Below are 12,622 nucleotides of genomic sequence, written 5' to 3'. Positions count from 1 at the left end.
CGGAGCGAGCGCACTTAACCGCTACGCCACAGGGCCGGCCCCCCTCACCCACAAGTTCTTAATGGATAATTGTGTGTGTGTGCACAAGCACACATATGTGATATAAGAGGCTCTCTAAGGCCTCCATTGTAATCAGATAACAAAAAAAGAACTTTAGGTTTTGCTGATACTTTATTGAAATGAAAATGTACAGGAGGTTTCAACAATTGTCCTGCAGTTTGTAATTAAAAAGACAAAAAAAGAAAGAAAATTTGCGGTTTATAGCAATCGACAGTTGATTTCTGACCATTCTCTGTAGTCCTCTGAGCCAAAGATCTTGTGGAAAGTTAATACAGAGCACACCAAAAACTCTGGTATATCGATTGCTGGAAAACAAACACAGAGACATCACTTAGATTTTCAGTTCTCTCTTACTAAGTAAAATCTTGTAAAACAAACATTCTCATAACTGCCTCAAGATTCTGTAATCCTTGAAGATGGTTTTTTGAGACACTAGTCTGCCATCTGCTCGCTAATTGAATGAAAACTTTGTTTCTCGATCCCTAACTTGTTGTGATTCATTGGCTCAGATCGTGGCAAGCAGAGCAAACCCATTGCTTGGTAACACCATGATCTGCCCTTTTTGTTCATGGGGTCTTTAATTAATGGTCAAGGGATTCAATTATTTATGCTAACAAATTTTGATTGCTTGAAAGTGCATCTTAAATTCTTTAAATAAGATGTATGGAATCTTCCTTAAATAGAATTTTTTGGACTCTATGGAAAAATTCTTAAGAGTGTTTCATGATTTGTTTCTATGAAGAAGGGGACATTTTTTGCTGATGACTCCTAAAAGTGAGGAAATTCTTGAGAATCAGATGTTTTCACCTGATAGAAAATGTGCGTGTGTGTGTGTGTGTGTGTGTCTGTGGGGGGGTGTGTGTGTGCAGGTGTGTGTGTACTGGAAAGCTGAGGAGTAGGTAAGCCTTTGTCTGAGCATTCTTTCCCTCTTTTGTCTTTTTCATTTATCATTCACTAAAGATTCCACAAAGTGAAGAGGTGAATCAGTATTGGGGCCTTGATGGCTTTCTTGATGTCAAAGTATTCACACTCACCAACAATTAAATTCACTGAAATAAAATAAGGTATGTTCACCATTGCTCTGGCATAATTGGTGACAAACTTCGAGCCTGCGTCTCCCTGATCAGTGGTTTGAAAGCACATAAGAAAAAACCGAAATTACCTGCATCACTCTGATATTGTTCAGAGTTTCATTTGACTGGTTGAGAAAACATTGCTTCAGTTCCACTGCGGCCTTTGCAGTGGCATCATCCGACACATACTCGCGAATAGCTGCTAAATACTCAGTCGTGGACAGTGAGGGATCAATTGTCTCTTCAACCACTTCCTCGAGAACTGCGCAGCCAGAACCTGGGATGAAAGCATGCAAAAGTGGGCTCAATTATGGAGCTATGGACCCTTTTTTGGGTGTACCTATGTTTGTCATCTTTTTACATCACAGTAAAGACATACATCCAGAGAGATTATGGTGAATGGTCTTGAGTTTTCAACTCTAGAAGAGTAAATTCAGGATCTGGGATTTCCTTTGGCCCTAAAACATCTGCCCATACCCCTCCCCCACCTTCCATCCTTCAATAGTCCAGAGAAGCCAAACACTGTGTAGCCGTGAAAAAAATGGACAATGGAGAAATGAGATGCCTTACACAGGGGTTTGAGGACTGGGGATTCTTCCATAGGGGCCCTGAAAATAGCCTTTAGCCCAAAGCTTGCTGTCCCTGTCAGTACTCACCTGCATAGCAGTAGAGGGGGAGGGCCACCAGCATGAGGACTGTCACCAGCTTCATGGTGGAGGCAGCTTTTGTTGGCTGGTCTCCGATGTGGCCTGGAAGAAGGAAGTCACTCTGGAGAGGAGCACCCAGAACTCCTCCTTTTATTCTTCTGGTCGCCACCTTAATCCCTCCCATAAATGGGGGAATGAGTCACACGATAAACTTGGCATTGATCCTTTCTACTATTTTTTTTGGTATTGGACCAGGATAAGACAGTAAGAATCAGCCAGAACCCAGCCAGCCTGAGCTCTGTTTGTAGAAACCAAAGAAGCAGAGCCTTTTGGACCCCAAACAATTTTGGAAATGTAATAATGATACATAACTTAGATGAAATTAATGCAAAGGTACTTTCTAAATATTAAAGCAAATTACTCCACTGTGAGCCTGTGTTGTCATCCATGTGGTTTTTATTATTATTGTGGTCTTCATTATCTCTTCCTCCTCCTCCTCTCCTCCTCCTCTCCTTCCTCCTCCTCTGTCTCTTCTCCTTCTCCTTCTTCAAGGTACAAAAATCTTCATATCTGTGAGTCTATTCCTGCTGGTTTACCACACCCCTGCGTTCAGTGCAGTACCACCTACTTCCTCTGGGAGGCAGACTTCCCTCACCCACAGACACTTTCCCTGGGGTGCTTGAAGTTTGGGAAATATTAACGTCTCACCTTCTCTGATGGTGATTTTTACAAGAATATCTCATTTACTTAACTCAATTTCATAAATTTATTCTATTATAAACCTATGAATTAATTTCCTTTTAGTTTTTGAGAGCTGTTTAGGGTTTTTCTTCCACTGACTGAGAGGATGACATGAAGAAGTAGAATAACTGATTGCTTGGGGGAGGCAGTGCTGAGTGGTGGAATGGTGATGAGATCTGGGTTCATGCAGGTGTGGGTTTGAATCTTGGATGCAACACCTAATCATGAAGTGTCCTTGGGCAAGTTAAAGTGCTGGTCATTCTGAGCTTCCTTTTCCTCATTTCTAAAATGGGCATGAATGATACCATGCGTGGTTTTGTAACGATGACAGACACTCTATGTAAAGAGCCTATCACAGGGCTTAAATCAGGGTAATCATGAATAAATGGGAGGTTTCATTCATCCATCCATCGATCCATCCATCCATCCATCCATCCCTCCATCCATCCACGCATCCATTGTTCAACAGTAACCATGAGCTTCTCCTATGACTGGGCCCTGTGTTCTGTGCCACAGATTGAGTTGTAGGAACATGTTAGAGGAGGACCTTGCTCTGTGGAGCTCACCTCTTACCAGGGAGGCAACAAACAAGCCTACAATTGAGTGAGTGATATCGGACAGTGACTATGTGAAGAACAACACAGCCCCCCGGGGCAGCGTCCTGCACTGCCTCCTATAGGCAAAGCTATAGGAGGAGGGACTTCTAAGCTTGGATAAGTGGACAGTGATGTCCAGGGGAAGATGTGGGGAAGTGTGTTCTAGACAGAGGGAACAGCAAGTACCGAGGTGGTACTTGGCAAGGTAAGGAAAGTGTGTCTCTTGGTGTCAAGAGAGGGATAGCACAGCCTCATGGGATAGAAAAGCCAAATCAGTTTAGGCAGGAAAAATATGAAGGTAATAGGAAAAGGAGAAACGAAGTTGCCTTAGGTTAAAAAACTAGAGAGAATTGTGTGAGAGAGAAAGAGAGATGAGTCTATAGCTAACTATCTGTGAATGCATTATTTCCTGTCTGGATTATTTGGGACTCATTTCTTTCCACCACCCAGCTGGAGCATAAATTGTCAAGAACAATACTGATTTAGGAAGATACTAGAAATAGAGCATAAAGTTATGTTTTCACGTGTGTATTTTCACCAGTTGACTATTGTGGTGATCTTCATTCCAAAGGCAAGCGAAGGACTGAGATAAAGAAAGGGGAGACTGTTTCCTTGGCCAGGACTTAATGGGGACCCTGCCTGGTGCCCCAGTTGTTATGGACCTGCCCTGTTGCCTTTTGGGTCACTGGAACATTCAGGTGTCTCTTACTCAGCAAAACAAATTCCCATATCATGTACACGGAGCCCACGATAAACAGGTGTGTTTTCTTTATGTCCATGTTTTCTCCATACAACTGGTGATGATCATATCAGGTGAATCAAATAGTAACTTGACCCACAGAAGACTCATTTGCAAGTCAGTGTTTGCCAGGAGAAATAGCAGAAAGCAAAGGGTCAGAAAGCTTGTGTTCTGGCCTGAAGTTTTTTCTCTTTCCAAAGGAACTTTCACTCAGGTCCTTACATTGAGGTCAGAAACTAGAGGAGTGAAGCAGCCTTCAGTTTTGGTGTTTGTGAGACATTTATTGACGAACTAGGGTGCAGAGGTGAATTATTCACAGATTTCACCCTGAATACCTGTGTCTTGTGGTAAAGTTTGTGGCAAGATGGAATTATATTTGGCCTGTCCTCAGGCTCCTACAAGACCTGAGATACATTCACACTAATATTTTGGTCATTTGAGGCCTTGCATAATTGATAAAAGTAATAACATTCAGTGATAGCCATTTTTCTTTAGTGACTCATGCATTGGCACAAATGCCTACAAAAGAGTTATTTTGAAGTTGACATGATCTTTAAACTTTTTATTGTAAATTACTGATATGAATCCAGCCCACAGTGTTTGGTGACAAGAGATACCATGTTACTTTTTTTTCACTCATTCTATAAAACTGGTTCTGCCATCACCACCAGGGCTGTTGGGACAATAACCTCAGGGATGTTCTTTGGAGGTGAACCTCTACTTCCTTAAGATCATGCCAAAGTCTAGACCAAGGGTGGAGAGGTAGTTATCCAGGACAGAAACTTTAAGAAAAGATCTTGTCTTGGGGACATCCTGGTTGTCAGTGAGATGTCCATTGTCCGGGTCATCCAGACCATTCCTAGGCCAGATGCCTCCCTTGCCTTGGGCCCAGCCTGGTGTGGAGATTTCACAGCTCTGTCTTTTCGTACAATGGGAACAATCCTAGGATTGTCGTGAGGCCTGAATGAGTTCAACATGTAAGTTCTCAGAACAGGGCTGGGCACAAGGTAGATGCTATCTACGTCAGCTGCCAGTGATTCATTTTATAAAATTGAGAAGGATGATATGATCAACCTTGAAGGACTACTAAGACCATTAGACAAGTAAAGACTCTGCTTACACTTTACATTCTCTAAAAGATCTAGAGATCCTCATGTTTAGATCTGAGGTCAAAGTCCTAAGTTTGAAAATAAAGCACTGTATTTCCCTCTGACATATTCCACATACAATTGGTTTATTTTCTCAATACCCAGTACCAATCCATCTTTACTTGTTTTCTTTCAAATTGAATAAAACATGAATGGCAAACCGTTACATGGCACTTACTTGAAATAAGCCGCTGGTGAAAATCTCTTTTAGTCTTCACAACAACCACCCAAAGAGTAGGGTGATGATGAAACTTATTGGCCAAACTGGGGTACTTAGGAGGGTGAAAGAGGTCACTAAATGGATGGAATGCCAGGGCTGCAACATAAAATAGGATTCTCCTGAGCAAACTGAGATGTGTGGTCTCTTTCCTTATAAGGTGGGCATATCATTTCTCCCCAGCTGCAGACAATGAGACAAGAGAGTCCAAGTGACTTGACCAAGGGCACACAGCTCATGGGTGACAGAGCCTAGATGAAGAGCCAGGTGTTCTGACTTGAGACGCAGCTCTCGACAGTAATGATCTCCTGAGTTTGAGTTGTGGACCTTCACTTTATGGCTCACACGGATCTTTGTGACCTCAACTCCCACAACTGCCCAATGTGAACTCCAGGTTGATTTCTGTGCAGGCCCCACAGTTTCTGCTCCAGGCCTCTGCTCCCTGTGAACTCCCTTCCCCGACTGTCCTTGACTCAGTCCCTCTGGGTTGAAACTCCTCATTCTTTCCTGATGCCGCAACAAAGATAGCCCACTCCTTGTGCCCTTTACTGGTCCCTGAAACTCCAGGGACCTCAGTTTCCCAGACACCCTGGATCTCTGAGTGCAGCTTTCTCCTGACATCCCAGGACCTGATCCCATGGCCCTTTCCTCCCTGTTCATGCTCCTTGAGGGCACGGCCTGTGCACCTCTGCTCTTTGTGTGACAATAGTCAACCTGTAGCTGCTTAATTAATTGTTGTGTAACTGCTTCTCAGGACAGACTTTTCCAAAGAATTCACTGATTATATTATGTTTTATTATTCCATCTATTTGGCTAGAGAAGCTCATTTAAATTAGAATCATTAGTAAAGGCATGATTCAAACTCAACACTAAAATCAGACATCAGTGTGACATTACCTTTTTTCTATTCCTGGATGAGGACTTTGGAGTCACAGTAGGGGAGGGACAGGTGAGGATAGGAGGAAGTTGGAGCCCATGCCATAAAAGACTGGAACATCTCAGTCTCCCTGTTTCCCAGAAGTAACCATTGCCTTGATCCAATGTTACCCGGATCCATCTCATGACTTGGGTCAGTGAGCCGGATTTGGAAGGTGAGCCAGGATCAGGTGTCACCTCTGGCTAATTCTGCTTGGCTCATTCACCAAAATTATGAACTTTACACAACTTGATGTTTCCACAAAATGTGTGCTTAAATATTTAATCCCCAATCATATGATAGCTCGTATGGTTCAGTAGATGCCTATACCATTATCTTCTCTCTTTGTTAGTAATTTTCCTCCTGTTGCATGCCCACATTTTCTTGCTAACCCTCAGAATTGACAATTGTGACTCTCTGGTCCTTAGGGGTATTACAAGGGGTGTGTGGCGACCTGAAATAGAGTATTTTCACTGCTAGAGCGGTCATTCTCTTCTGGGGCTGATTGACTCCCTCCTTCCACCCATCCTGTGGACCTTGTCAGTGTCCAGAGATGTTTCTGGTGTCTTGACTGGGTGGGTGGTGTCCTTTTAGCATCATGTGGGTAGAGACCAAAGATGTTGCTAAACAACTTGCCAGAGAAATATCTAAAAGCATTTGCCTTTGTGGCAAAAGGTAAGTAGTGAGAGAAAGGAGCACCCAGTGGACAGTGAGTGGAGCCCCAGTGTAGACAGATGCCGGCAGGAGTGTGGGCTCTGTATTTTTTAATGTGCGGAGCTTAGCTTCATGGCCATGCCTCTGCCAGACTGCTCCCCAAGCTTTCTCCATTCTGTCATCCTCATCCACTGTGTCCTTCAAGATCCAAATCAGCCATCACGTCCTCACAAAGTCTTCCTCCCTGGAGAAGACAAGCTCATAAGGGCTTTGTTCTTCCTTGGATTTCCATGGGCCTTTAATTTCTAAGGTAGAATCTCATTCTTAATAATGTACCTCCTATCTTTCTTCAGTTCTCTGTCTTATATCTTGTCATTTAACATGACAATTAATTCCTTAAAGAAGTCCATTAATTCCTTCAAAAAATACATCAAGTTTCTCAGAAGTTTGGAGCAGTGGAGACTCCAAGTTGACCTGAGATAATTTGTGGCATCATAACCTAGTTATTGCCAAATTTTCTCTTGCCCATTTTCTTCAATTCTGTCTTTCCTTTTCATTTTTGTCTTACAACTTCCTACATTTTTCAAAATGTTTATTTTAAATTAGTGTTATAAGAGCAATGTTCAAAAAGAAAAATATTGAAAAACAGTTCAAATAAGAAACACCAGACGCCTGTCCATTCCCATCCACACCACGTTGTCTCACACTCACCTACAACTTCTTTCACCGTGTCGCCTGATATTGACATGTTCTAAATATTGCTTTTTATGGCTCTCTCTGGATTTATCTATAATAAACCATGTTATACCCTGTGTTTTGGATTCCATGCCTTATCTTTCTTCATCTACTCCTTCTTTCTGATAACACATATCCTCTGACATCCTCTGAGAAAGCTCATTGGAGATAAAACTTTTGAAGATTGACATTTCTGAAATACCTTTATTTATCTTCATGCTTAAATGATAGTTGACTGCATATAGAGTTATATTCGTATACAATTATAGGTTGGATTCTCTGAATTTTTAGTATTTCTCTTGTGTCTTCCAGTCTTGTGTTGATTTGATTTTTATTCCCCATCCTTGGACACGACTTAGTGTTTCTTTCTGAAAGCAATTTCTTTCTTTAGGATGTTATTCCAAAAAGTCACAAAAATGTGTTTTGATGTGGGGAGTGGGTGGCCTTTCAATTTTGTATTCTTCTTTTCTTCTGAACTGTCCTGTAGTATTTCTTTGGTGGTTTACATCCCACCACAATTTCTATCATTCTGGAATCCTAATAGTTGGACATCCTGGGTGGATGCTTTAACATTCTTTTCTTCTCTCTCCTATTTCTTTATCTTTTCCAATACATATACACTATTTTTGTTCAACTATTTTACTTTGTCTTCCAAATCCTTTGTTATTTTGTCCAGTTGCCATATTTTTAATTTTTCAGAACTCTATGTTGTGCTACAAATGTACATTAAGCCATAAAGAGATAAGAGATCTTAGTAATCTGGGCTTCTGAAGTCCCCTGAAGGTTTCCCACAGAAGAAAGCATCTGTCTGGCTCAGAGACACTGGTCCAATCCTACAGGAGTATGAGTGAATCCAGAACTTTCTTGTCTTCCTGTGTCTTTCCTTTTCTTATGCCCTAACAATGTCAGAAACTATGTTTAGTAGCTGGGAGAGAAAACGCAGAAGTAAAGGAGGGAATCTTCATTACTATACAGGCCTGAGTATTCTAATTTCTGAATGGAGACATTGAGCTTCATGTCATAGGAAATGGAGAGCCATTGTAGGTTTGCTTTAAGTGAGCTTGTGACAAAATCAGAGCTTTGTGTTCAGAATTTTGACCTTGTCATAGAGAGTGAGATGGCTGCAGGGAGAAGACACTTGAGGAGGAGAGCCCAGACAGAGCACCACAGGACTTGTCCAGGGGAAGAACGAGAGGCCTCAAGGGATAAAGTCAGGACTCTGCATGAGTCAATCCTTTGTACTTGGTTAAACTCAGTCTGTGAGTGTGAACTGGTGTTTTTTAAAACTTAGCGATATCTTCAACAGGGGAAAATCCAGGAGGCAAATCAAAGAGAGTTGACACCAGACATAATTAGACATTAAGGTGCCAACAGCTCTGGGAGAGCATGTCCAGGGGTGTTGAAATACAGGCCCTGCTCCCATTATATCATCTTTCTGCTGCCTCAATGGAGAGCTCAGCCTGTCTTTGTGTGTTATAATACACATAACACAAAATTCACCATTTTAACCATATTTAAGTATACAATTCAGTTGCATTAAGTACTTCCGCAAGTCGTCACCACTGGCCATTTCCAGAAACGTGTCATCATCCCAAACAGAAAGTCTCTACCCATTACACCATAACTAAACCTCTAAACCTCTCTCCTCCTGACCCCAGCCCTTGGAGTCTTGCATTATCCCACCTCACACACTTTTTTTTTTTTTTTTTTTGTGAGGGAGATCAGCCCTGAGCTAACATCCATGCTAGTCCTCCTCTTTTTGCTGAGGGAGACCAGCTCTGAGCTAACATCTATTGCCAATCCTCCTCCTTTTTATCCCCCAAAGCCACAGTAGATAGTTGTATGTCATAGTTGCACATCCTTCTAGTTGCTGTATGTGGGACGCGGCCTCAGCATGGCCTGAGAAACGGTGTGTCGGTGTGCGCCCGGGATCCGAACCCAGGCCGCCAGCAGCGGAGGGCACGCACTTAACCGCTAAGCCACCAGGCCGGCCCCCACCTCACACTCTTAAATAGTAGCTCATGAAGAAAATTCTCTTTTATGAGACACCAAGTTTATTGACTTTTCAACAGTGAAACTCATGAATAACCTGGAATTGTCAGACATGAAGGACTATAGAAGTGGCCAAGGGAAGGTCTCAAGGTGACCTCCTTGGTGACGCTGGGGGTTCTCTGACTCACGTGGAGAGTATCATCCTCCTCCCTATTACTGAGTGGCTGCCCCTGTAAGAGGTGGAGATGAGGAAATGGGGACTGCATGGGTTCTGCATGGGTTCTATGTGCAGAGAATTGATATATATGGGGCCTGGGCATCGCTTGCTTTTGAAATCTTCCAGCTTATTCTAACACAGAGGCAGGGTTGAGGAATACCAGGTAGGACATTCTTTATCCCCACGGTCAGTGGTGGGAACATCTTTTACTTTCCTAGAGGGTAGTAAGGACTAAATGAGACAGAACATGTAAAACTCCCAGGGTAATATCCAGACCATAAGGGTGCCCAATGCGTGTAAACTCTGAGTGTTTTAGAGATAATAATAATGGTTGATAATATTTGTTGTTTTATATTATTAATTTATTCAATATATGCTCAAAACAACTCTGTGAGATGAATATTATATCAAAGAAAGATAAAGTGATAACAGAGGGAGGTATGTGCTTGTCTCTGTGCATGTGTGTGTCTGTGTATACATCTGCATCTGTGTACATGTCTGATAGTGACGATCTGTGTGTGTGTCTTTTTGCATATGTGAGTGTCGATCTGTGTGTCTGTGACTGTGTGTTTGTCTGCATCTTTGTGCCTGTCTCTGTTTTGTATCTGTGTATGTGTATGGTGTGTTTGTGTGTAAAAGTGTGTATCTCTGTGTGCTGTTGAGTGTAAAGTATCTCTCTGTGTACAAAGTCTATTATGGGATGTGGGACACAGAGAGGGCTTCACAGAGGATGAGATGTGAAATGTCCTACAGATAAGATGTCAGCTGTTCTGTGCAGGAAAGGATATAGAGACAAAGGGGACACCACAGGCCTGGTGCACGGTGATGCATAAGCGAATGGCACGTAGACCACTACGGCTGAGCACAGAATCCTTGGTGAGCAGAGAGATGAGGTCGGAAGGGCCAGGGACGGTGTCTTGGAAGTCCTGGTGTGCAATGCCAACAGTGGGACTGGATCCTCCAGCAGTGTTTCCAATCTGGGTTTCTCAGGGTGTTTCAAGAGCTCCATGAATCCTGGTGTCCACCCAGCATAGTATGTAGACTGAATATGTAATGTGTTTCACAAAATAAGGACTAATTTAAATGTACATATTTCCAGATATGAGTAAAAATGCACATTCATTGTAAAAATTTTGCTGATAATTGATAATAGTAGATAACTGTTACCTTCTATTTTCTCAATCAGAGTTTGTATAAATACACCTACTATTATTTGAGTGTCGGTTTAGGGTTAATAAGTCCTCTTACTTGAAACATTTGGAAACACATGCCCACTAGTAATTCAGGGTTACAGAACTGAGATCAGATTTACATTTTATTTCAAGGGGATCACTTTGGCATCAATGAGGATGATATATTGCAGGAAGGTATCTCAGAGCCCAGGAGAGCATTCAGGAGACTTTCGCACAAGCCGGGAACGACTGGGACTGGACTGTGATGCTGGCTGTGGGGATGGAAAGGAGAGGATGCTCAGAAATGATGTTCTGGCGGTGGAGGGGGTGAAATTTGAGAAGTTTTAGATGTCAGCAGGGAGTTGAGTTGTAGTAGCCCCTAAATCCTCCAAACTATCCACATCCTATTCCAGGGATTAGGGATCCCTGGAACTTGTAATGTTATCCTTCTATGGCAAAAAAAGGACTTTGCAGATGTGATAAAGTTACAGATTTTGAGTTGGGGAAATTATCCTGAATTTTCTGGTGTCCTCTAAATGCAATCCCATGTATTTTGTACAAAGGACGAGAGGAGGATTTTACACACTCAGAAAAGGAGAAGGCAGTGCGACCTTATGGGGCAGAGATTGGAGTGATGTGGGCATAACTCAAGGAATGGCATCAGCCATCAAAGCTGGACGCAGCTGTGAATAGATTTCCACCTAGACCTTCAGAGAGCATGTGACCCTCCTGACGCAATGATTTGGGCAGAGTCTTACAAATTTTGGAAATCTGTCCTCCAAACTTTGAGAAAATAAGTTGATTTAAGCCACCAAGTGTGTGGTAGTGTGTTACAGCAGCCACTGGAAACTAACCAGGAGCCTATGATATATGCAAGTGTTCTGAGTCAGGTGCCTCTTTGGGTGGTGGGTCCATTAGCCAGGATGGAGGGTGGGGGCACACGAAAGAGGAATATGTTGTGGGCAGAGAGTGTGTGCAAGTTTATATATTCCTTCCAAAATAACTGTGGAGTGCCTGAAAGGAGTTGTCCAGATGGCAGCTGGATGCTTGTTTCTGAATATCTTGGGGGAATCAGAGAGGAAGCGTTAGCCTGAGGTGTCGATGAGTGATGTAGACATCCATGAGCCACGCGAGTGGTGTGCAGAGTGAAAAAGAGTTAACTGAAATTTAACCCTGGATATTTACTAAAAATTGAGAGGTAAAGGAAAACAACTGACACTGGACAATTTAAAGGATTGAAACCACAGGGACGGGAAGAGAACAAGCAGGTTGGTTGTGGTTATGATGAGGACAAAATATTAGCAATGCTGCTGGTTGGGAACCGCGTGACTGGGCAGACAGGATGCAGGTCTCCCTCGATACAAGATGAGTAGCAGGAAGATTTAATTCCTTTTTACCCTGAAACTTCATTTTCACTCATGGCCGTGTGAAGGGGAAATCGGTAAAGTAATGCAGGATGATTCCTGACAAATAATACCTCCTGTGATCCCTGCACCTCAGGCCGCCAGGGGTAACTGGATGTTGGGTCTCTGAAATTTACTAGACGACACCCTGCCCATTTCATGATGAAATCCACCCCAACCTGAGGCCAGAGGCTGTTGGACAATGACAAGACAATTAGAGAAGTGCAGGGCAAGTGATTTATTGAAGCAGGATGTTGAAACCTTTACATTTTCCAGCGAAGATCAGGTGATCATGGAAAGACAGAGGTTCTA

At 42.7% G+C, this 12,622-nt stretch overlaps 1 protein-coding gene across 1 annotated transcript; it reads right to left on the bottom strand.

Annotated features, from left to right (window-relative positions):
* Positions 1 to 258: 258 nt before the first annotated feature.
* Positions 259 to 1,844, bottom strand: LOC131395290 (mammaglobin-A-like). Its single transcript, XM_058527222.1, has 4 exons — positions 1,790 to 1,844; positions 1,223 to 1,410; positions 1,095 to 1,179; positions 259 to 365 (listed from the first exon to the last, which is right to left on the bottom strand). The coding sequence occupies exons 1-4, from the start codon at positions 1,842 to 1,844 to the stop codon at positions 259 to 261; spliced, it is 435 nt and encodes a 144-aa protein (XP_058383205.1).
* Between the last annotated feature and the right edge of the window lie 10,778 nt (positions 1,845 to 12,622).

The sequence above is a fragment of the Diceros bicornis genome, chromosome 31 (genome assembly GCF_020826845.1).
Source record: "Diceros bicornis minor isolate mBicDic1 chromosome 31, mDicBic1.mat.cur, whole genome shotgun sequence".
Lineage (NCBI taxonomy): Eukaryota > Metazoa > Chordata > Mammalia > Perissodactyla > Rhinocerotidae > Diceros > Diceros bicornis.
Note: the sequence above shows the minus strand (reverse complement) of the source record. Positions and strands in the feature narration are given on the sequence as shown.